Source organism: Dunckerocampus dactyliophorus, chromosome 8 (genome assembly GCF_027744805.1).
Source record: "Dunckerocampus dactyliophorus isolate RoL2022-P2 chromosome 8, RoL_Ddac_1.1, whole genome shotgun sequence".
Classification (NCBI taxonomy): Eukaryota; Metazoa; Chordata; class Actinopteri; order Syngnathiformes; family Syngnathidae; genus Dunckerocampus; species Dunckerocampus dactyliophorus.
In genome coordinates, this window is record NC_072826.1 from 24,906,551 (window position 1) to 24,932,524 (window position 25,974).

General features: G+C 40.0%; 1 protein-coding gene across 1 annotated transcript in view; it reads left to right on the forward strand.

The window, feature by feature from the left end:
• esyt1b (extended synaptotagmin-like protein 1b) overlaps window positions 1-25,974 on the forward strand; it is a 39,614-nt gene that overhangs the window by 3,659 nt on the left and 9,981 nt on the right. The window contains exons 3-33 of the mRNA XM_054784971.1: window positions 1,391-1,525; window positions 1,606-1,679; window positions 1,746-1,818; window positions 1,887-1,976; window positions 2,081-2,136; window positions 3,877-3,997; window positions 4,285-4,461; window positions 4,631-4,713; window positions 4,859-4,907; window positions 7,393-7,482; window positions 7,727-7,822; window positions 8,148-8,219; window positions 11,683-11,769; window positions 12,536-12,685; window positions 12,779-12,889; window positions 12,952-13,128; window positions 15,580-15,665; window positions 17,063-17,111; window positions 17,187-17,276; window positions 17,347-17,442; window positions 17,524-17,595; window positions 17,678-17,764; window positions 17,936-18,082; window positions 18,142-18,251; window positions 18,761-18,923; window positions 20,866-21,042; window positions 21,384-21,466; window positions 21,541-21,589; window positions 21,669-21,758; window positions 24,293-24,388; window positions 24,466-24,537. Of these exons, the coding sequence (XP_054640946.1) occupies window positions 1,391-1,525; window positions 1,606-1,679; window positions 1,746-1,818; window positions 1,887-1,976; window positions 2,081-2,136; window positions 3,877-3,997; window positions 4,285-4,461; window positions 4,631-4,713; window positions 4,859-4,907; window positions 7,393-7,482; window positions 7,727-7,822; window positions 8,148-8,219; window positions 11,683-11,769; window positions 12,536-12,685; window positions 12,779-12,889; window positions 12,952-13,128; window positions 15,580-15,665; window positions 17,063-17,111; window positions 17,187-17,276; window positions 17,347-17,442; window positions 17,524-17,595; window positions 17,678-17,764; window positions 17,936-18,082; window positions 18,142-18,251; window positions 18,761-18,923; window positions 20,866-21,042; window positions 21,384-21,466; window positions 21,541-21,589; window positions 21,669-21,758; window positions 24,293-24,388; window positions 24,466-24,537 (3,108 nt within the window). The remainder of the gene's footprint in view (window positions 1-1,390; window positions 1,526-1,605; window positions 1,680-1,745; window positions 1,819-1,886; window positions 1,977-2,080; window positions 2,137-3,876; window positions 3,998-4,284; window positions 4,462-4,630; window positions 4,714-4,858; window positions 4,908-7,392; window positions 7,483-7,726; window positions 7,823-8,147; window positions 8,220-11,682; window positions 11,770-12,535; window positions 12,686-12,778; window positions 12,890-12,951; window positions 13,129-15,579; window positions 15,666-17,062; window positions 17,112-17,186; window positions 17,277-17,346; window positions 17,443-17,523; window positions 17,596-17,677; window positions 17,765-17,935; window positions 18,083-18,141; window positions 18,252-18,760; window positions 18,924-20,865; window positions 21,043-21,383; window positions 21,467-21,540; window positions 21,590-21,668; window positions 21,759-24,292; window positions 24,389-24,465; window positions 24,538-25,974) is intronic.

The window sequence follows — 25,974 nt, forward strand, 5'->3', positions numbered from 1 at the left end:
CTATTCGTCAGTCAGCAACAGACATGGGAGCTGTAAGTTTGAGCATAGGCTAATTTTTTTTTTTGAATTCCAAATTGTACGACCTCTGTGATATTTCATTTAGAGTCTCTAACTGTCTTTGAGGCTCGCTAAATCAAAGACTTGTGACGTACGTTGAAGTTTTGCGTGGCATTTTCATGACGGTGTTTCAAATAGTCTGATGTTTTTTTGTTGTTGCAACTTTAAAGGCTTATTTATCAATGATCCATCCAATGGCGCAAAGCAGGCTTCGCTACACATCTTAAAATGACACATGGAGATCTGCAAGCTATTTGTCAGCAACTACAGACGTGGGGTCTGTAAGTTTGATCATTTTGTCTTTCGTCAGTGAATAGGCTAACCTACAAGTAGCATGACGTTGCTGTTCAAATGTGAGTGTAATGTTAGCACTGCAGCATCACTTAGCTATGCTCTTGTTTCTAAGGCTTGTGTCCTCCTGTCCCACTCCTTAATGTTACATTGCTGTATGTGATATATGGCATCTATTTACCTGGACAAGTGCAAAGTTACAGTGTATATGTAAAATGTGGATAAAGTATACAACAGTGCTCCTTCTTGGAGACACACATTGTGTACATATGCACAATAGGGCGTTAACCCAGTAGGGCTTACTGAAAGCACTTTTAAAGTGTCTACATTGCAGCATCAAGGCTAGAATGTGGAAAACATGCTTTAAATAAACTACTGTGGGACCGCTGGGACTTAATCAAAATTGTTGAAAAACACTATAATATCAATCAATCAATTATTTATATACCCGCCAAATCACAACAACAGTTTTCTCATGGCACTTTACACATGGAGGTCACATTCATAAATGAAAAACAAACAACCAACTGAAACCCCACATGAGCAAGCACTTGGCGACGGAGGCAAGGAAAGTCCCCACCGCCTCCCCTCTGGGGAAGAAACCTTGAACAGAACACAGGCTCTGTGGGGCGGCCGTCTGTCTCGACCGGTAATATGGGAACTTTCGGATGCAAAATCGGTCCGCTTCTCTGCCCAACTGAAAGTTCCGTACTGAAAAAATCAAATTAGAATACATGTACATGAAAATATATGTATGAAAATGCATTTATTCAGAAAGGCCCCCATTGTAATGCCTTGCTCCTAATAGATGCCTGGTCCTTTCTGCAGCTAAGTAAATAAATATACTGTATATAAAGCAGTGAAGTAGTATAATATTTTTAATGTCAGTATGTTAATAATAATTATAATTGCATAAGTATATTTTGTTTATTTATTATAACATTTATTTTATTATATATAGATTTTTAATATATATATATATATATATATATATATATTTGTGTGTGTGTGTGTGTGTGTGTGTGTGTGTGGTGGTCTTTAGGTGCTGCAGCAGGTGTGGCCCTTTGTTGGCCAGTACCTGGAGAAGCTCCTAGTGGAGACCATCGCACCGTCCATCCGAGCCTCCAGCAGCCACCTCCAGACGCTGAGTTTCACCAAAGTGGACATGGGCACCAAGGTGACGCCCTCGCTGCTGTTATACGGCATACAAAGCACGCCATGGGCTTTAATCGGGCGTGTTCGTCTGTTTTTCTGCAGGCCATGAAGGTGGTAGGGATCAAGGCGCACACAGAGAACGACAAAGGACAAGTCCTGCTAGATCTGTATATCAGGTAGCATGTTAGCCTCGCCCCTCCCCGCTACTTCTGCCAGCTGGTTTGTGACATTTTCTCTCTCAGCTATGTCGGCAACGTGGAGATCAATGTGGAGGTGAAGAGATACTTCTGCAAAGCTGGAGTCAAAGGAATACAAGTGGGTCAGGAACAAACCCCACGAGACAGGAATGTTTTTCCATCGATCTCACGTCTATTTCCTTGTAGCTGCATGGGATGATGCGGGTCATTCTGGAGCCTCTGATTGGTGACGTGCCCATAGTGGGAGCGGTCACCATGTTCTTCATCCGCAGGCCTGTAAGATGATCTGTCTACATTCAGCTTTACTCTTTACCCTTCTTCTCCTATTGGGTCCCATGCTGATTGATTTGCTATTTCTATTCTGTTTTATGTCGCCCCAGAAACTAGATATCAACTGGACCGGACTGACTAATCTGTTGGATATCCCTGGACTGAAGTGAGTCATGCTCAAATAAAGCAGTACTAATCGTATGTATATTTAAGCTTGATATTAAAAAAAAAAAATCCCAGCCCCGTAACATTTATTATATGGAAAATAAGTCCTTTAATGTGACATCTTTTAATTAAAAGGCATTTAAAGGCTTAAAATAAAAAATAGAGTGAAATATTTGGTATTTGGTAACACTGCACTATTTATTTATGGCAATACCACTACAATACATGGTAGCCATTCTACCATGTTTGGTAGATACTGGGCAAAGAATTGTAGTTTATTTGTTTTTAGGGTACCATGTTAAGTAGAAACAACATTGTTTTGGAATTGTGACTATAATATATATGATTATTATATTAATAATAGTCATATTTATTATAAAAAATGCATCTTATTAATTAAAGATATGGAAATGCATACCAGGAGGGAATTTTACATATTTATCTATGAAAATATATTTTGAATATATTTCCAATTTGGCAAAATGTACACTATTAATTCAATTAAAATACATTAAATTGATCATATTGTTGTTATTGTTATTATTTTGGCCCAAGCCTAAGACTTTGGGGGTATTCTGTGAAAGTAGTTCAACCAACCCAGGCTTTGTGCTCAAAGATGCAGCTCAACAAAACCTAAATTCCCCAAACAGAATTAAAAGATACTGCAGCAGTGGTTATCATCTAACTTGGTCAAGTCCGGTTTTCAGCTTAGTGCTAAGTGCGCAGTCACATAATAAGGGGCGTTTGACGTCATATTATTCTACTTCCGCTCAAAAAATAGCCATCCCGGCTGATGTATTCTACAAAAAATCAGTAAGTAATTATTATGATGAGTTCCCAAAAGATTCTGACTACTAAAAGCAACAGTGTCGTCGCCAATAGAGCGAGAGGTCCGCTGACAGAATAATGCTGAGTATGTAATGCACAAATTAACACTGATTTATTATACTTATTATATCCCGCTAGTCGTTTCATTTATCAACGTTCAAGATTGCACAACTTTGACATTTTAACACTTATCCATTAAAAATAAATAAATTGGAGCAACAAATGTGGTTTTGTTATCTTGAAATATGTCTTATTGTTGTATCTGACCAGTAGACCAGTGACCAGTAGATGGCAGCGTTGATGCGTTTTGTGGCAACCTTTTAAAATTTTTCTTACAATTTTAACTTATTATAAACACGTGTTTTCTTCCAGTTGATTGATGAGTGCTTATTCCTCCTGCAAATATCGTCATATAAGAAGACTAACGAGCTGAGTACTCACTGATTGCTGTGACATTTACGTCTGCTAACATCGGCCTAATTGTTAATATTTCATATCGCATTTTATTCATTTATTCGTCTGAAAATCTATCTCGCTTATAGATGGATAATATCATCAGGGAATGCTCTTTTTTTCAATTTTTTATCCATGTCCCCTCAGGGGCGACATAGATCCTAAATAAATGGTGACGCCATCTCCGAATTAGCTAAACAGTGAAACAGTGGCACTTTCGTAGCCAATTTTAAGCTGATAGCCTGGACATAACCTGGTCGGGTTATGAGTTTAGCCTGAGTTACCACGGTGATACTGCTGCTTTAAAAGAGAGCTACTGTACCTTTGCTGAACAGCTCAACACAGCTCACTAACTCGCTTTGCAGAATACCCCCTAAATCTAATAATAAACATCACAATTCATGTTTTAATGGTGCTTTCTTGTTATAATGCCACTGAAATGTGTCCTCCTTCCTCTCAGTGTCATGTCTGACAGCATGATCATGGATGCCATCGCCTCCTTCTTGGTGCTGCCCAACCGCCTGGTCGTTCCCCTGGTCCCAAACATGCACGTGGGGCACCTCCGCTCCCCCTTGCCAAGGGTAAGGATGCATTATACACCTTCTTATACAGTATTTCAGTACAGCTTGTACAGCGGTATAGATTTAACACCAACACACAGCCATCTTGTGTAAATACCTGGCAACACAAACAAGTGAGTAGCATGATAATTGTCTCTTGCCTACAATTAAGCAAGGTCATAGTCTGGGGCTGCACGAGTGCTGCTGGAACGGGGGTGGGGGTCAGGAGTAAAAATGGTTGCAGAAATTTGGTGGGGATGATGCATTTTGTATCTCAGCTCTGGTTGACACTCACTGATCTTCCTCAGGGTGTGGTCCGGATCCACCTGGTGGAGGCCCAGAACCTGGCTGCAAAGGACAACTACGTCAAAGGGGTCATTGCCGGCTTGTCTGACCCCTATGCCATACTGAGGGTGGGTCCTCAGATGTTCACCTCCCAGCACTTTGACAACACAGACTCGCCCAAGTGGGAGGAGATGTACGAGGTGAGGAACAAGGGAGGTCTTACCGTTGCATGGGACACCCAGTCTCACAGTCCCGGGTCATGGAGGCGTGAGACCACCACAGTGATGTCATTTGTTTTCATTCATTCATGTGACATCATACCATCCTGTCAGGATACATGTCTCTGTGTGTGTGTGTCTGGTGCATCAGGTGATAGTCCATGAAGTGCCTGGTCAGGAACTGGAGGTGGAAGTTTATGACAAAGATCCAGACCAGGATGATTTCCTGGGCAGGTACATGTGCATCCTTCATGTCTCCTTGTGTTCGTGTGTTAAACGTCACACATGTCACATATTGAGTGAAATGCACTGCCATTGCTTGATACGGATGGATGGAGATGATTTTTTAAAAGTACACTTTCATTTCTCTCCCATTTAGGGCCAAACTGGATTTAGGCATCGTGAAGAAATCCACAGCAGTTGATGATGTAAGTAAACACTGTTTTTGCAGTTCCTTGGCATGTGTTTTAAGGCACTCTACAAACTGGAGTCACACTGAGGGAAAAAAAGTGAATAAAATTTACATTTTATTTTATTATGAATTCTAATGATTGAAATTAATATGGTATGGTTATATTAATTATTTAATCATATTAATAGTATAATAATAATATAATAATACTATTAATAGTATATAATAATTATATTATTCTATAATTTATTTATTTTATAATAAATATTTTAAATTGATTATATATATATATAATATATATATAATATTATTATATATTATTATATTATAATATTATTAAATATATATATAATTTTTTGTGGAATTCGTTGGAATTAATAACAAATTTTCCTGTCAGAGAAACATAAAACTTACCCCTTCAGCCCCTGCAGTACATTAAGTTAATTAAAAATGTGACTACTACTACTACTAATAAGAGATGCTCGATATATTCGCTTTCTCGATATTCAATATTGTCCAGCACTACTGATACCGATATAGGCAACAGCTCTTCCCTCAAACTATTGTCATGTAATGAACACATTGTCCATCCAGCCATTTTATACGTTTATCCTCACAAGGGTTGTGGGTATGCGGGAGCCTATCCCAGCTGACTACGGGCGAGAGGCGGGGTACACTGAACACATTATGCATTTCGCAAATAAACACTGTTTGTGCAACATAAAACAAAAATTGCAATATGAAATGTACGCTGTAGAAAAAGCGCCAAAACGCTAAGTGATACTGCGAGTGACCAGGTTACAACAGGGGTGTCCAAACTTTTTCCAGCGAGGGGCACATGGTGAAAAATGAAAGGACGCAACTTTGCCACATTGATATTTTGTAAGATATGCTAATAAGTTCTATATATTTCAAGAAAAAAACTGCGTCTGAGCTCTGTGATGGCGAAAAAACATATTATGATTATGAATTTTGGTCTTTGCTCTTTTTTTCCGTTTTTTGCCATTGTTTTTTTTTTACATTTTCCAAATACTTCAATTTCTTCTTAAATGATTTTCATAAATATTCTTGTAATATTAACACTTTTAACTCCAACCTAATTTTCCTTTTTGTTTTGTTTTGTTTTGTTTGTTTTTCATAACATTACGACCTTTAAAAATATTGTATTTTTTCTTTAAAATTTCAACTCCATGCTGCTAAATTGACATTATTTTTCCTCATAATATTACGAGTTTATTCTCATGAAATTGTGACCTTTTTCTTGTTAGAATACAACTTTTTTTCTCTTCATATTATTTTTACTTTATTCTCATAAAATGACAGCTGTTTTTTAAAAATTCCAACTATTTCAACTTACATCTTGTTAATTTTCTTGTAATTATGACTTTGTTCCCATAATACTTTATTTTTATGATAACCTTTTCTGCAACTTAATTTTACCAAAATTCCAACTTGATTTGTTATTTTCAATGTTTTTTATAATATTAAAAAATTTAAAAAATGCTAGGGTTTTTAAACTTTTCTGGTTAAATTCTATTTTTAGAAGGTGCCGGTGGCCGCAAATGGCCCCCCAGCCACACTTTGGACACCCCTGGATTAGAAGTATTGAAGGAAATCATGTTCTGTATGACAGGTCGGACTTTAGTTTTTGTTTTCCTTAATATTCATGTCGTTTCCTGTTTTGTGCCCTTATTTTGGTTTCCCGTTTCCTGTTTGGCACAATGTGCAGGTACTTTGCGGTTGCTGGAAAGCGCATGTAGCTGTGCCTGTTTCTCAATGGCAATCAGTGCTGCTTTTTAGGTGGAGCATCATTACACACAAAGAGCAAAATGTAACACTTTATTGGCAGGAAAAAAAAACAACGACACTGATACCGATCATTTTTATGCCAATATCGGACTTCCCTAATAATAATACATAAGATAGATAATTTACAGTTGTGTAAAAAAAAAATGTAGATGACGTTAGTATTAATTAGTTTTAATTAGTTAGTATTAATTTACAGTCGTGTAAAAAAAAATAAATGTAGATGACGTTAGTATGTGTTGTGTTCCAAATGCTTTGGAATACATACTAGCATACACATGTAACACACATCACAGCGCATCATACCTGTCAACCCTCCCCTATTTTGCCCTTCTTTCCCGTCGTCCTCCAGTTTTCCTGTAAATTTGTCAAATTCTAACTTTTATTTTTTTTAAATCCCCAAAAATTCCAGTACTGCAGGTTACAATGGTGACGGTATCCACGTGTGAGCCGCAGCAATATGCGATGACAGTGGTGCAATTAATCAGTCATCTATGTGTATTACTGAACTTATAGCAATATAATTATAGAGCTACTTAACAGCTCTCAGTATGACGCAATGCCGTCGCACAAACTAGCTATGCTTTATTATCTTCAGAAATGCGAGCTCTTTGTTGTAGCTCTTGTATGGCTCCGCATTAGATGTGTACCTAATGAAGCGGCCTATCGGTCTCTACACCTTCATGTCTCGTCAGTGGTTCCCGCTGAAGGACACCCCGTCAGGTCGGGTCCATCTCAGACTGGAGTGGTTGTCCTTGATGTCCACGACTGATCGCCTGGAGCAGGTGTGCCTCTCTTATATCCACATCCACATTTAGTGACGTGTCAGCCTTATTCCAAAATGGAATTAATTCATTTTTTCCCTCAAAATTGTACACACAACACCCCATAATGACAGCATGACAAAACATTTTTAGAAATGTTTGTAAATGTATTAAAAACCTAAATAAACCACATGTACCTACAGCGCACTGATCTTGTGTGTGTCTTTCTGCCTGCAGCATTAACTGACACACTCTCTCGCTTCAGATCCTGAAGAGGAACGAGAGCGTGACCAGTAAGACGGCGGACCCACCCTCCTCCGCCATTTTGGTCATCTATCTGGACAAGGCTGAAGCTCTTCCGGTGAGTCAAAAAGCGCTCGAGAAGCTCGCAGTTGCTTCCCGTGTGGTTACGTGGTTGCCATATAACATTCCACAACGTTGTTGCTGTGGTCTCTGCTCACACGCACTGGCTGGCTATTTTTACACCCCCCGGCCTTGCCGTGAGAGTATGTGTGGAATGAACAACTCATTGTGGTCTTTATGTGCAACTGTGCCTCCTTGAATGTGACACATAGTAGTCGATGGTCGCTTCCTGTCTGCAAGTTTCTGTTGTTGCTGTGGTGGATTTGCACACTTTCAACTTGTTCACCTGCTTTACTAGTCATGTGTTTCTTTGCAACTTTTAGATGAAGAAGGGGAATAAAATGCCCAGCCCCATGGTGCAGTTATCTGTGCAGGACATCACTCGAGAGAGCAAGGTACGGTATGTCTACAGTAGATCCGATTGCAACATTTAAATTGTACACTACTGTATTTACCAAGCACATCTCCACTCAAAACAATGTGGCCATTGTGGTATTTATCCTATTTTGTGCTCATTTGTCATTATACACTGCTCAAAAAAATTAGAGGAACACTTGGAAAACACATCATATCTAAACTGGGGGAAAAATGATCTTGAATATCTTTCCTGATAATAAGTGGGTGATGTATTAGTAACAAAATGATGCCACATAATTTGATAGAAATGAAAATGATCACCCTATAGAGGGGGGAAATCAAAGACACCCCAAAAATGAAAGTGAAAAAATGATGCAGCACACTGGTCCATTTTGCTAAAATGTCATTATAGCAGCTCAAAATGATTCTCAATAGTTTGTGTGGCCCCCACATGCTTGTATGCATGCCTGACAATGTCGGGGCATGCTCCTAATGAGACTATGGATGGTGTCCTGGGGGATCTCCTCCCAGATCTGGACCAAGGCATCACTGCGGTACCTGGACGCATGGAGGAGATTCCAGGAGACAGGTAGTTACTCCAGGAGAGCTGGACAGGGCCATAGAAGGCCCTTAAATCCTCAGCAGGATTGGTATCGGCTCCTTTGTGCAAGGAGGAACAGGATGAGCACTGCCAGAGCCCTACAAAATGACCTCCAGCAGGCCACTGGTGTGAATGTTTCTGACCAAACAATCAGAAACAGGCTCCATGAGGGTGGCCTGAGGGCCCGACATCCTGTAGTGGGCCCTGTGCTCACTGCCCAGCACCGTAGAGCTCAATTGGCATTTGCCATAGACCACCAGAATTGGCAACTACACCACTGGTGCCCTGTGCTCTTCCCTGATGAGAGCAAGTTCAACCTGAGCACATGCGACAGACGTGCAACATCATTCAGCATAGTTTAGATCTGATGTGTTTTTGAAGTGTTCCTCTAATTTTTTTGAGCAGTATAAAAAGGTATAAAGTCTGAATTCAACAGTAGCTACTAAGAGTTGAAGCAAATATTCTGTCGAGATAGGAGACCCCTGTGATAGCATCGGCATCATAAGGCTGGACACACTATGTGTTTATGTTTATTAAACCACGACACAGAAATAGTGTTTTGAGGACAAGACATAATTAGTATAATGACAACAAGACAGCAAAATTGTTCAGTGACACTTAAAAAAGTTAGTACGTACCCAATGAATGTGATATATCCACTTCTAGCTTTCTTGTGGGACAAAAACAAGCTCCGAACTAACCACATTGCTTGCTTAGTTTAAAAACAAAATGTCACTGTGGTAAAAAAAGTCACATTTGGAGTCCAAAGACCAGAAGTTAGGCGGATAACTCTAGCTGGCTAGCTGGCACCAGTGACAGCTAGCCAAAGCGTGTAAACAAAGATGCAAGAAAAGTGGAACGGCAATAGGTTTGATCAGGGAGTGATCAAACACGCTGGCGTCGATTGGCGCAGCCTGTGGCAAGCTGTCAAACTGAAGCCATTGAGGTTTTACAGGGTAGTGTTGATTCTCGCGGCAATACGGGACAAAGTGCGCCACTTGTCGCCTCAAGGATGTTGGCAGCCTTACGTGACATAGCACACATGCGGTGTTTGCCGCCTCAAGCCGATCGGTTTTTGTGTCGGCTTTGAAAGGCATTTATCAGCATATGCCGATCACGTGTTTTTTATGGACATCGGCTAATACTCAAGTTTGATCGGAGCGTTCCTGGTTTAGACATCTTCAAACATCTACACTACAACAGCGGTTCCCAAACTTTTCACAGTCGCGTGACTTGAAGCCATGTACCCCCTACTCCTGCACACCTGAAAAACACAAAACGTTTTTTAATCTTCATTAACTTTAAATATTCAACATGATTAATTGGTTAATTATTTTAAGTAAGCAAGCAATTCCGGTTCAAAACTGGTATTTTGCATTGTCAAATTTTGCTAAAAGTTTTACATGAGCACTGATAAATAGATCCTGTAAGTATTCATCCTACATATTTTCTGTTTCAGCCGGATGCTGGGATCCTTCTGTTTGAATGGGTTGAACTTGGGCTTCACTTTTGTCCTCTTGCAGTCACAATGATTTAAGTCTGCATATTACTGGTAATTTGATACCAAACCGAAAGGGAATGTTTAACAAACAGTATCCAAAGTACAAAAATACATACAACCAATGATAAAACATCATTTTCAAAGAAATCTCCAATCTGTCATTCTGCCACACACTTGGCTGGAGATTGGAACACCAATATAAATGAAACCTTCAAGATTAAACGCTCTTAATGCACAACGTAATCATCAAACTTACTTATTTGCTCATGCAACTCACACAAAGCAATGAAGAACTTCATGCTCGGTCTCCTTCCTTCTGCTCCGACTGTGCGTTCTGCTCTGTGAGGCGTTCAGGCGCACTCGTAAGTGAGTGTTAGGCGATAATTGTTTTTTATTTTTATTCACGTATCCCCGATGACAATTGACGTACCCCTTGGGGTACGCATACCCCACATTGGGAACCTAGGCACTACAACAACATTGAGCTCTTTTGGAGACTCTAACATGAAAACATGTACAGTATTCCCTCGCCACTTCAAGCTATGAATTTTGCAGTTTCACTCTATCACAGTTTAAAAAAAAATATGAATCAATAAATCACCGCTCTTTCATTTTTCACCAAAATCTATTATTAGTCAAAAAATTTGCATATTTAAGCAAATTTGTTGTATTTGTCTTGCCTAGATTATGTATTGTCAAGCATAAAAATGGCTAAATTAATTAAAATATAAATGTATTTTAAATATAAAAGGCATTCAGAAGACGCTTTCAAAGACATTGCGATGATATGTAGTATTCTAAACTGGTCACAGGTGTCAGTACTGTTACATTGATGAGACAGGCAGGAAGTACTGTACAGAACAGGAAGTGAAAAAAGAACATCAAACTCTCAATGCTAGCATGTGTGAGTCTGCATTATGTCTTATTTATGTCTCTCATATGTTCTCGTATTATGTCTGCTATATTGGGTAATAGGAGTAAAGGTGACTATAGGGGTGTCATTTCATGTCGAGAGGGCTCTAATAATGTTAAAAAACACATTTAGAAGGTAATGAACACGTTTTGTATGCTCTAACTCAAAAAATATACCATTTATGAATAAGGCATCCTACTTCTTACTTCTAAAATTCACTTATCATGGTCGGGCCTGGAACCAGTTAAATGTGATAAACGAGGGATTAGTATATTGCTCATCTCAATGAGCAGTGGGTACTGCCATGGTCCCCTGCCTACAAAAAACACACAAAAAGAAATTTAATTTGTATTTCTAAACTTGTGTTGCTTCTTACATTTTTGCTAACTTTTTGCCTCCTGCAGCATCCATAAAATTACGTTTAAAAATGACCCACCGTGCAAAACAGTGCACTTGCATGACTTTTGGTTTCTTTCATGTTTTCAGACATGTTACACTACTGTCGATCCAGAGTGGGAGGAAGCATTTACCTTCTTCATCCAGGACCCACGCAAACAGGACATTGACGTCCAGGTAACCTCTCATTTGGTTCATCAGCTGCACAATCTCATGTCATTCACTCCATGAACTATATGGAAATTCTGCTTTTAGTAAGATAATTATACCCCTGATTACGGTATTGACTCAAAGAAAACAATCAGAAACAACTACTGGGGACTAGAGAGTTAGAAGTGCCACCCAACAGGTAGTGCCAAGCAACAAGCAGCTTTTCTTCCGTCACTCAGAAAAGTGTCTGAAAGGTTGTTAGCAAGTTAGCACACAACAGAGGCGATAAGATGCTAATTTTAATATATCACCAAGCAACTGTGGAGCAGCTCTTATAATACAATATGATATCCCTTTTTAGAGCAATCTGCCAGTTATTAAACTATAATGATAAACATTTATAAATTCATTAATGACCAATTAATACCTCCACCAAGTGCCAGGACAAGTGGTATTTTTATAAATCATATAGTTATGATTATGCAAAAAGTATACAACCAACACCCATTAAACTTTGTGGAGTAAAGTGCAGAGCAGTGGAAACAGAATCTGTAGTGGACTCAGCTCCAGGCTGCTTTTTAAGATGTGTAGCGAAGCCCCCCTTTTTTTCCCCCTCATCTAGCTAGGGCGGGTCAGATCATGTCCATGAGGAAGGAGGTTTTTCCTTCATGATGTCATGAAAATCCGGAACTTGAAGCTCAGCCTGTTTTGTGTATGGCAGTATTTGTGGTACCTAATGTAGTGGCCAGTGTAGTGTACTTTCTGGTAACTGTGGGTTTTTTTTCTCAACCAGGTGAAGGACGTCGACCGTGTGCAGACATTGGGCAGTCTGACTCTCCCTCTGTCCCGGCTGCTGTCCACTTCTACTCTTTCTCTGGACCAGATGTTTGCACTGGACAACTCGGGGCCAGCGAGTCGCATATATATTAATGCCGTTCTCCGAGTAAAGTCCCCTGACACATGGAAAAATATGCAAATGAGAGACTCATACAGTACACATCATAGACTGATAGCCATTCTTCCACGCACCTTATAGATGCTGTGGTTGGATGAGGAACGGATCACGGCTGATGTGTCATCTCACCTGGAGTCTGGAGGCAAGCAGTTACCTCAGCAGACCTCTCCTCATTCCAGCTTTGCAACGGAGGTAACAGTCCAGCATCTGAACCCGGGATGTATTTGCACATATTTATTCTGCTGTGTGAGCAGGGCCTGCTGAGAATCCACCTGCTGGCTGGGCAAAACCTCGTCCCCAAAGACAACCTGATGGGGGGCATGGTGAAGGGCAAGAGTGACCCCTACATCAAGATCAACATGGGGGGAGAAACATTCACCAGTGAGGTCATCAAGGCCAATCTTAACCCCACTTGGAACGAGATGTACGAGGTAAACACATGCAGATAATCCTTTGAAAGAACACTGTGTGGGTAGCATTTTATTTGTGGATTTTATTGGTTTATTTGACATTAATTAGCATTGCTGCAAATGCACCAGAATTAGCCAAAAGGCTATTTTTCATCTGTTGTCCCTGGACAGATGTTACAAATTGTCTCCCTAAAACAACAGTAAAATGATTTTAGAGCCATGCAAATATAAAGGATGACTAAAAAAATAGATACAAGAACACTTAAAATACGTAAACATACATCAAGACAACGGAAGACACGAGTAGCAGCACAGTCGGGATAGCATGAATAAACTTATACTATTAATGTTAGTATTAGTGATTACATGCATGATGTGTTATGAACCAGTTTTTTTAATGTTTTTTCAATAGAGTGTATGAACTCAGTTCTTTAGTGTTCTGGGGCACAGAGTTCCACTCCTGTGCAGCTGTGACTGAAAAGGCACTACAAGCGCTTTTCCGTAGAGCAGTGGTTCCCATACTTTATACTGTCTCGCACCCCTTCAGACATTTGACTTGAAGCCACGTACCCCCTACTGCTGCACACTTCAAAAACATAAACCATTTTTACATTTAATTAAATTGAAATATTAAACATGATTAATTGGTTCATTTGTTTTATACTGTAGTAAGTAATTCTGGTTCAAACATTTGTATTGTGCATGGTCAAACTTTGGCAAAGGTTTTACATGAGCACCGATAAATAGATAAGATGCGAATTTCTCTTGGAGATGAATAAAATATCTAAGTATCCGTCCTACATATCTTTTATTTCAGACAGATGTTGGGACCGTTTGAATGGGTTGAACTTCAGCTTCACTTTTTTTGTCTACTTGCAATCGCTATGATTTAAATCTGCATATCAATTTGATACCAAATTGAAAGGTAAATTTGAAGACCTGCACCACCTGAACCATGTTGTAGTCACTATGTATTCTTTACTTGCGTATCTTGCTTGCTGCTGTAACAAGTGAATTTCCCTGCAGTGGGATAAATAAAGTACAAATACAAATACAAATACAAATACAAGAAACATGATAAAGATGTATCCAAAGTACAAAACTACACACAAGCAGCAATAAAACCTCATTTTCAGGGGAATCTCCACTCTCTCATCCTGACACGCACAAACATTGACAGGTTTTCAACAAACTGAAGGGAGGTCGTTTGTGTAGGTTGAAAATAGCAAAGGCCCTAAAATGGAACCATGCTGGACACCTGTGGACAGAGAGAGCGCAGGTGAATGGTTGTCACTAATTCTGACTGACTGTGATCGATTTGATAAATATGATTCTATCCATTTTATTGCATCTGAAGAAAAGTTGAATTTGCTTCGTTAGTTAGTCAACAATATTCTATGATTTACAGAATGGAAAGTGTTTTTCAAGTCAAGGAACACAGCACCAACCACACCACCTTTATCGAGTAATTGTTTGATATTTTCTATGAAAAAAAACAGCTGAGCTCCGAAACCAAATTACATTGGATGAAGGGGAAAAGAAGTGGTGTTCAAATGTGTAATAATTTGTTGAGCAATAATCATCTCAGCGACTTTACTGATTGGTCTGAAATTGGAAACTGATAAAGGATCTCCATTCTTATCGATTGGAATGACAGCTAATGACTTCCATACACAAGGAAAAACTGCTTCAGAAATCGAGAGATTGAGCATTCTGGTTACTGGAAATATTAATGTAGAATTGAGTATCAATGCCCAATGTATCTTTTGTTTTAGAAGATTTTAGTGAACATATTGTCTTTAAGACTTCAGATTCAGTAACACGATCTGTGTTAAAAATTGGCTCAGAAGTATTTATAGGACAACCATTTACGTTGTTGGATGGGAAACACTTGGCAATAGTGAATACAGACTCAATACGTATGTCAGAGTTCATTCAGTGTAATGCGCTCTTGTTGCGTTTGTGTTTGAGTTTGGATCTAAAGTCTTCAATTGTACTCTCAATAGTTGTTCCAAAAGATTCACAATCCATTTCACAAGCAATATTGGATCCCAGTCAGTTTGTTGCACTGCATTTTTAAATTCTTCCTGACCATTTATGGGGATTCCTACAAACTCGTGTTCTGTGACAGAAAAACAACATCTCTTTTTAGAAAGCTGTCTGGCCACAGTAAAGGTAAAATAGTAAAGGTGTAACGGTGCGCCATCGTCAAGGTTTGGTGCATACCTGGGTTTTCAGGTCATGGTTGGCTTCATTTTGGGTACAGTAAGAGAACTAAATTATTTAGATTGTCCTCAATTTGTGCGTACTTTTCCACTGTAGTTGTTTACTGTGTAGACGTGTGACGATGTCCCTCACCTAATGCGCACCGTGTGGGAACTCGGTACACCTAAACCAAAGGTTTTGTAGCAAATAATCGAATTATGAATGCATGTACCCGATGATAAATGATGAATTATGTTGCTCCATCAGGTGATTTTGACCCAGCTGCCAGGTCAGGAGCTACATCTGGAGGTGTTTGATAAAGATATGGACATGAAGGATGACTTCATGGGAAGGTACTACCAACAGCACACGTTATCATTATTTTTATGAATGCTGTCAGGCTGTAAATGCTGTCACATACTGCAACTACTTGAAAATACCGCTCACTGCCTGCAGAGCAGAGATTCAGGTGCAGCAGAGTACTGTCATCCTCACCTTGTCACATTTCTCTCTCTACAGTTTATTGTCCGATTCTCAAGAAAAATGATGCCACACACTTACGCTAAAGGCAGGCTGTTTACAGGGTTTTCTACGGGTACTCCGGTTTCCTCCCACATTCCAAAAACATGCATGTTAGGTTAATTGGTGACTCTAAATTGTCCATAGGTATGAATGTGAGAGTGAATGGTTGTTTGTCTATATGTGCCCTGTGATTGGCTGGCAACCAGTCCAAGGTGTACCTATCGCCTCTCGCCCGAAGTGAGCTGGGATAGACTCCAGCATACCCCGCAACCCTAATGAGGACAAGCGGCATAGAAAATGGATGAATGGCTGAATGGATATTAAAAAGTAGAAAAGCATTCGGAGAGCGCAGAGCTCTGCCAAGCGCCATAGTTCTGCCCATATTGTGATTTACACCATAAACTTTAGTCCTATATTTATTTTATCTACATATTTAGATTCCTTGACCATGAAAACATACAATTAGCAATTGGATTCATAATGATATCAATATGTTGAGGTCAGTTGAGGTGGCTCGGCCATCTAGTCCGGGTGCCTCCCGGACGCCTCCCTGGTGAGGTGTCCCGGGCATGCCCACCCGGGAGAAGGCCCCAGGGCAGACCTAGGACACGCTGGCGGGGTTATGTCTCACAGCTGGCCTGGGAACGCCTTGGTGTCCTCCCGGTGGAGCTGGAGCACACTCCAGATTCCCCAGTGTCTTGGCTATAGATAATGGTGTTTGTTGCATGTTTATAACTTCATACGTTGTTTTCCTATGATGAAAATCCCAGAGGTCCCCTATTTTTTCATATTCTGGATCACAGTATCCGGAATTATTCTGGATCAGTCTTTGATATTTTGTAGAACCTGTTGGAAACTTCTCCTGTATTTGTGCTCTGACCATTTTTTGTAGAGTTATATGCACAAATGCTGAAAATGGTCCTATCTCACAATGTTGAAGAATGCTTTAAAAAATTCCTGGCTACAGACGGTGATCCGGATCACCCCCAAAATTTAATCAGTTCTTCCATATCCCCTTTCCGACAATTCATGAACATTTCATCCAAATCCGTTCAGAACTTTGCATGTTATTTTGAACACAAACAGACAGATTAACGCTGGCAAAAACATAACTTCCTTGGCGGAGGTAATAAACATAAAATACTTACTATTATTTTTTGGTAAACAGAAAATAAATGCATTCTATAACCAAGTTGTTGAAATAATTGTCATGCTTCTCAACATGCAGGCTGAAGATCAACCTGAAGGACATCATTGATTCTCAGTACACGGATCAGGTATGAAAACACCTTGTATTTTTGTAATTGAACTGTGAACTGTTAAAAAGATTCTGAGTGTGTTTTATGTATCAGTGGTACACGCTCAGTGATGTCAAGTCAGGTCGCGTTCACCTGGTACTTGAATGGCTTCCAACAGCCTCAGAGGCAGACCAGCTGGATCAGGTGGGTGTTTCCAGAAGAAGAAAAAGTGTACTAAATCATTTTTTTAATAATATCAAACCATTCTCTTCAGGTTCTTCAGTTCTACTCCAGGCAGTCCTACCACAACAAGGCGGTTCCATCTGCAGGACTTCTCTTTGTCTTCGTTGAACAAGCAGATGGTTTACCAGTAAGTGTTGTCGCTGTAAGCACACACTAAGGAGGCGTAATCTTGTGTTTTATTATTACCCATGTGGTGGTGCATCAACAGGTGAAGAAGAGTGGAAAAGAGCCAAAAGTGGGAGCGGAGATGCTTCTTGGAAAAACATCCCGCAAAACTACTGTGAGGCTCCTTACCGTGGCGACTAGCCAGATAGTAACGAGTGTATTGGCATCGGTGACTGACACGTTCATCATTGCTGTAGGTGTGTGATCGTACTACATCACCTCAGTGGAATGAGGCGTTCTGCTTCCTGGTTCGTGACCCCAGAGAAGAGAATCTTGTTGTCAAGGTAAGTTAACAATATTCTTCTTCTTCTTCTTCTTCTTCTTCTTCTTCTTCTTCTTCTTCTTCTTCTTCTTCTTCTTATTATTATTATGTCTGATAATATCCACCACCTGATATCAACAAACTTGGCAACACGTTGTCTGTGTATTATTGCCTTCACACTTTGTTTCTCCAGCTCTCTCACAGCTGGACGTTGCCCATGGGTTCCTTAGTCGTCCCAATCAGAGAGCTCCTCTCTGAACCAGAACTGGTCCTGGATCAGTGGTTCCATCTGGACGGGGCCTCCCCAGAGAGTCAGATTCTTCTTCGAGCTGAACTCAAGGTAGAAGATCTCTCATTCGTGTCTTAAATCGCGCCAGACTTAACATGAAATTGTTTCAGATGCTGATTCCGAGCAAATGTCCCCATGCCGGTCATGAGGTGAAATTCGCTTCCAAAGACTCCGACCGCTCTACCAAGCAGCAGAAACGGGAGGCAGATGTGATGCAAAAGTGAGCGCTACGTATATCCAAACACACTAGTCTCAGGTCTTATTTGGTTTTCATGCTACATGTGTGCTTCTTGAGACGTCATCTGTACTTCTGTGAAGAAAGTGTCGAACGTTTCGCTCCTCATCCGAAGAGCTTCGTCAGCGAACTAACAAGTGCTGGTAGCCTAGGCCTTAAATACAGTAAGAATGGGCGGAATTGGTGTGCCAACACCCTCCTCCTATGGTTCCTTACACTAAAACTGGGCGGAGTAATCCTGCCATAAGACTGTCTTAGTGTAAGGAACCATAGGAGGAGGTGTTGGCACACCAATTCCGCCCACTCTTACTGTATTTAAGGCCTAGGCTACCAGCACTTGTTAGTTCGCTGACGAAGCTCTTCGGATGAGGAGCGAAACGTTTGACACTTTCTTCACAGAAGTACAGATGACGTCTGAAGAAGCCTTTCCCTCGATGGACAACTCCTGTACGACTGAGAGCCTACACAGACGCATGCTACATGTGTGTTTTTAGGTCAAGTTTGGTGGACGCTCCGGTAGAAACTCTTGTCTCCCAAGTGGCTTTGCAAGAAGATGTTCATGCTGCTGATGTGATGGACGATGCAAAGGAAGAACCATCAAGCCCCGCGGTGGTGAAACCTCCTCACACTTCCCCAGACCTCAACTTTGCTACTGAGGTAAATTGTGTGGCGGAAACTAGAAGGCATGCCTGTCACCCTTTTGACTGTGGGATTGGGGGCGTGATTTGCACACTATGTTTTGGGTGACAAATAGAAGTTTTCTGGCTTGACATTGATTCTGCTTTTTCGCGTATGAAGAACAGAGTTCTGTTTGAGACCAACACTGCGACGTCCTTTCAACTGCCACACTGGTGACCCCAATGTGATTCAATGTGGCAGTTGAAAGGAACGGGCAAGGCACTGTATTGACCTGAATATAAGACCATCCTTCTTTTTCAAGTTTGTTTTTGGAAAAGTACTTTTTTAAATCATGTTTTCAGTATCAGTAAAGTCATATTTCAATCATATTTCTTAGCTGCTTGTTTGGTAACTGCTTAACTGATCATCATTATCTTAGCATTAGCATAATAATTCTTTATCTGTTTGCTAACAACTTTTAAGAGACTTGTTTGAGCGGGTCTCTGTGTTGCGGCTGCATCCCTCCAAGTCATTGGTGTGTGTGAGTGACAGCTTGGACTCCCTTGGGTATAGTACAAATGTCGTACAGCGCCACCTGTTGGTTTGCATCAATAGTTTTCTTGACCCCAAATATGAGACGAGCGATCTTTTTCAGACTTTTGTTTTTTTTTAAATAATCTGATCAAAACAGCCACTTGCCTTCAGGAAGAGAAAATGGAATTTAAAATGAAATAAATGTGTATTATACAGTATAATACATCAATTTATGTGTGTGAATATGGACATACAGTATCTAAAAATTATATATATATACAATTTAATTTAGATTTTATAAAATGTGTAATTTATGTTTTATTACATTTGTAATAATTTTCAATTAAATTATCAGCATTTTTTGAAATATATAAAATATATAAATAAATTATATAAATTAGAAATAAAAATTATAAATTAAATTAAATGAATTATACTGATTAGTACAGGCCGATTTCCATAAAAAACTGTGATCTGCAAATGCCGATAAATGCCTTTTTTTTTGCCCATCACAAAAAAGATTGCCATGCGGCGGCGACATGACAGTTCACGTCACGTCATGTGCATGTGTGCTGCGCCACGGAGGGTTCCCAACAACTGTATTGAGCTGACAAGGAACGCACCTTGTCCCGTATTGCCAATTAACACTAGTCTGTAAAACCTCAATGGTTTCTGTTTGAAAGCTTGTCCCAGGCTACGCCAATCGATGCCAGTGTGTTTGATCGTTTCATTGACAAACCTATTGGTGTTTGACTTCTCTTGCATCTTTCTTTACACGCTTTACCTAGCCGTCAACGCCCGCAGCTAACTAGCTGGCTAGCTGTCTAGAATTATCCGCCTAGCTTCTTGTCTTCAGACTCAAAATGTGACTTTTTACCACAGTGACATTTTGTTTTTAAAACAAACAAGCAATACGGTTCATTTGGAGGTTGTTTTTGTCCCCCGGAGAAGTGGATATTACCTCTATCGGGTACGTGTTAACTTTCTCAAGTGTCCATTGTTGTCTAATTATGTATTGTCCTCCAAACACTATTTGTGTGTTGTTGTTGTTGTTGTGTGTAATGAACATGACTTAATTACCAAGGGCCCTTGGAATTGCCTAATGGCAACTCTGGCCAACAGCACTCATCATAAATAAATTGAAAAGTGTACAGTTAATCCATATGATCGGTATCAGTATCGGCCGATCTCTCTCTGGATGATCAGTATCAGAATCAGCAACATAAAACTCTGATCGGAGAATCCCTAAATTATATGGTATATAAATATAAATACATTCTATTAAAATATATGATAGAAAAACATAACAAAATAAAAATATACATATATATAATATATAAAACTATGTTAGTGAGCATTTGTTATTCTTGTACCGTTACATGAAATAAGTCATCATGTGGAGATACTGTAGCTCACAATGAGTGTCAAATGTCCCTTCTCCATGTAGGGGCTCATGAGGATTGTCCTCATGGAGGCTCAGGATCTGGTTGCCAAGGACAACTTCATGGGTGGTATGAAGAAGGGCAAGAGTGACCCCTATGCAAAGGTCACCGTTGGAGAGGTGACATTTAAGAGCAATGTCATCAAGGAGGATCTCAGCCCCGTCTGGAACGAGATGTATCAGGTGCTGAGCATGCTTTCATTCGTGAGCTGGAGCCTATCCCAGCTGACTTTGGTCAAGTATATGTAGTTCTTGTGAAGTGAGGTCGACGCAGTAGTGAGGACAGTAGAAAGCTTACCAAAAAAAAATCAAAATCGTTGACCTCCAATATTTTGGTAATCTTCGTCATGAACTTGGCAAGATATCAGGCAAACTCAAAGAGTTGCACTGACACAGTAAAAAAGATTGATTGATTATCATCCCTAAATGGTTAAAGAGTGAAGATGCGGAGATCCTCGTCATCTCGTGTCACAGGTTTCTTGCCATCCATTGCTTGCTTCTATGTTTTCTTTGGACTGCAACAGGCGGTGCTGAAGCCTCAGCCGGGTCAGGAAGTAAATGTGGAGTTGTACGACAAAGACATGGACGAAGATGACTTTCTAGGAAGGTGAGGGTCCAGCAAAAGACTGAAAACAATTCAGCATGTTTGGCTCTCCAACACTAAATGTCCCTTTTGTCTAGGTGCAACGTCAGCGTGGCTGACATTATCCGCTCCCAGTACTCAGACCAGGTAAGCAGACACAGTCCTTCACTGGCTCTGCTCACGTGTCACAATGCTCTGGCTCAGGACGTGTTTACTTACTTTGCAGTGGTACACTCTGAACGATGTGAAGTCTGGTCGTGTTCGCCTCATACTGGAGTGGGTACAAACGGTGTCCCATAATGGCACCCTGGACAAAGTAAGAGCTTTTTTCGTGACATTTACTCATGTTGCACATGTAAATACGGTATTTAAAGCTATGTCGTCTTATATTCGGGGTCTACACATTTGTTCATGCAAAATAGGTAGCGCCACGACGACTTCTCCTGAGGCGAGTGAGAGCTTTTCTTCCTGTCATTCACACACACTAGTGACTCAACAGTTGGGCAAGTTAGCAAACAACAATATGGTTTTGTCTTTAAAATATTTTTAAGGTTTTTAATTGTCATATTAAGAATCATTTTACATGTTGGTCAATATGGCATATAACATAAAGGTAACTGTTTTCTACCTAGCCATTTTTAAAAAGTTCCTTAAGTTTGTTTGGTCAAGAGTGAAGGTGATCGTCCCAACCCTGGTACACACCAAACAAGTACACATGGGTCTTGGTTCGGTTCCCTTGAGCTCAAATGTTTAAAGCTACAGGGACCAGAGACACGGACCAGTGCTAAAATGACAGCAAAAAGGTTTCAGAAATGACAAATATGTAAGACAAAATGCATTGAAAGTCTTTCTACTCTGCTTTCGTCCTCTGCGTGCAGGTTTCCTACTAGGTGTGTCAAAAGACACTCAGTTCACGACACGATACACAAGATCGGGTATACAAAAACGAGGATTAGAGATTTTAACATTACTTTTAAATGCCAATATATTGCAATCTACTCATTTAAATTCTACTACACTACCTTGCATTGCTTCTCACGAGGCTACACTCTTCTGCACTCTGTGTGTATGCTCACAGCCCCGCCTCCCCCCACCGAGACAAAGAAACAGTATGACTCACAAAAGGGCTCACTCCATTCATGCTGTTGGAACAAATGCGCCATGGTGCTGAAACCAATGCACAGAGTGAACTCTCTTCCTGCTTGTTTGGATGCAAGAGACGAGGCAAACAATATATTGAGGCCGGAAAAATAATCAAGTTAATTTTCATTTACTGTGTGATTAATTTATTATGGTCCAATCTGAACGATAAAACTTGTCACATTTTAATTTTGTGAGATCTTGTGACACCCCTAATTCGTACACAAGCATGGAAAGTATGGAAAAGTCTGGAATTTCCAGGTCTGGAAAAGATAAAATTCTGATAACTAAAAAGAAAAAGAAATGGATGGATCTGTTTTTCTAAGGTTTGTGTGAGGTCACATAGTTGGCGACACATCCCGGAAGAATGAAGTTGAATTTCCAGCCCTCTGCTCTTATCCTCCTCCAACCCTTTGTATGAGCTACATTGCCAGCTATAAAGTCCTGGAAATGATATGCTGACATAACGGCATATTCAGAATAATGAAAACAAATGATTCATTCCATCATTTATTTACATGATACAAGGCCGACAACCAACAATTATTTTTTTTAGTCGATTAATCTGAAGCTTGTTGTTTCAATTGACTAATTGTTAGGACCTATATCAGGGGTGTCCAAACTTGTTTGAGAGCCGCATAGTGAAAAAACAAAGGAGGTGGGGGCCACATTTACATATTCTAAACCAACCCATGTAGATATGCAAATCATTTTTTTATATTTAAAGAAAAACAGCCTGCATCTCAGCTTTCTCTTATCGGAGACTAAGCAAACTGTTAGTATGAACTTTTTCTCCTTACATTTGTACTTAAAAAAAAAAAAAAAATCAAATATTTCAACTTCCTTCTTGTACTTTTTTCTTTTAATATTATGTCTTTATTCTCATAATATTTTGACTCTTATCGTAATATTATAACTTTTACCCAACCAAATTTTGTTTTTGTTTGTTTCTCATAATGTTTTGGCTTTTAAAAAATGACATATTGTAGCCTTTAATATTTAAACTTTATGCTATTTTTTCCCAATATTTTGTCTTTATTCTTGTAAAACTACTGCTGTTTATTCCATATTTGCTGTTGTTGCTTTTTTAAAATTATTTTTAGATTGTGCCAAGGGCCAGTAGAAAACAACCACGGACCGTGAATGGCTCCTGGGCGGCACTATGGACACCCTTGCCCTTGACTAACCAAATCAATATAACCCGGTTGCAAACAGTAATTAGTTTGGTCTGCATCATATCGCAAAATAAATAAAAATGTCCATCACTGTTTGCCAAAGTCAAAGCTGATGTGTGTGAATATCTTGGTTTTCCTAAAACACCAAGATAATAGGTCTGCTTACATGGATGACTAAGGAAATGAACAAATATTCATATATTTGAGAGGCTGTAATCAGAGAATAGTTACATTTTTAATTCAAAAAATGATGAATTGAATACCAAAATAGTTAATTGGATAATTGATTCATCATTATTTGTCGCGGCTCAGAGTCTGGAAAAAGTCTCGAATTTCAAAATGTCAAATGTCTAGGAACCCTGTGTGTGTGACAAAATACCAGTGCGATGTGCGTACCAAAGTGCAAATGTGAACGCAGCCTAAATGTGCCATTTATTTGTACATCTTTAGCCGATATGTCCTCTGAATGCTCATATTGTTTTTTCCTTTCCTTGTTCTAATAGCATTTTCATAATGATGTGCTCCTCCCCTGCAGGTGATGCAGCTGCAGTCTTTGCAGTCCTTTCACAATAAGACAATTCCCTCTGCAGCTCTGCTCTTTGTTCATGTGGACAGAGCACACCTATTACCTGTACGTCACTTCTTCCTTTGGGTTTTCTAAAAGCACAGATTGGGAAATGAGCAAACCCCGTGTGTTGGTGTGTTTAGTTCAAGAAAAGCGGAAAGGAGCCCAAGGCTGGCGCGGAGCTTGTTTTTGGCAACACAACCTACAGAACAAAGGTATGAAAAATACAGAAACAAAATGCAAAAAGAAGAAATGGGAGGGAGACAAAAAATATTTTGAATAAGCAATATATTGCAAGCAAGCATTAAAGGGAAATAGGCTGTTCATCAGCGGATCAAAAGTTTAAAAGTCCTGGGAAAAAGGTATCATTTTCTGTCAGTATTCACATTGTCATGATCTCTTGATGGCAAAGGCATTTGAACGCAGCTGGATTGTTGAGCTGCATAAGCAAGCTCTCTCGCTGCATAAGCAAGCTCTCTCGCAGTGCGCCATTGCTGCTGATGTTGGACGCAGTAAGTAATTAAAACTTCTTCAAACATCCTGAGGGTTATGGAACAAAAAAGTCAAGTGGTGGAAATGTCACAGACCGTGAGCCACAGGAGCCACAGGATCCCATTGACTTGGGACCACCCTCGGCCCAAATGAAGATTGTTACTGTGCCGAGCGCAGTCCAGTAACCATAAGACGCCATCTGCCAGAGAAGACTTTTAAGAAGAAAAAACATCTTCAAAGGCCTCGTCTCCTTCAATGCCACAAAATTGGCCATATGGAATTTGCACGAGAGAGCCAAACATGGGACATTGAAAGGTGGAAGATGAAAAAATGTTTTCCTCACGGCACAGTGGAGAGGGCGCCATCATGATCTGGGGTCCTTTTTCCTTCAATGGAACAATGGAGTTTCAGGTTGTGCAGGGGCGTCAAACAGCAGCTGGTTACGAGGAGATGTTGCAGTGGGCATCTCTTATGCCTGAAGGCCCTCGTCTGTGTGGTAATGACTGGCTTTTTCAACACAACGCTGCAGTTGACAATGCCCGCCTGACAAAGGACTTCTTCCAGGGGAATAAGCTCACTCTTTTGGACCATTTTGCGTCTTCCCCTGATCTAAATCCAACTGAGAACATTTGAGGATGGATGGCAGTGGAAGTTAACACAAATGTACATGCTCTCCGTGAAGCCGTCTTCACCACCTGGAGCAACATTCCCACTAGCCTCCTGGAAGCACTGGCATCAAGCATGCCCAAACCCATTTTTCAGGCGATTAACAAGAATGGTACAGCTCCTTTTTTACCCAACATTTTATTTCTATTTTTTGTCAGCTTTGGTCTTAAACTTTTGATTAGTTGATGAACGGTCTATTTCACTTTAATGCTTGTTTGCAATAAATTGCTTACTCAGTTTTTTTTGTCTCACTCCCATTTCTTCTTTTTGCATTTCGAAGCGCTACTTAGAACCTTTTAAGATCCACCAGCGCAAAATGTGAATTCTTTCCATTTTTCAATTGCTCTTAGCATTTTGATCAGGTGTGCACAGTTCAATTGCCATCACACTTTCACTGAACTTTGCGAGATAAACAACAAGCAGAGCGTGCTGCCTCATGCAAGGTAATTACCCCCTTGCTGTTCTGAAGGCCTGCCAGCCTGCCAGCTGGCCGT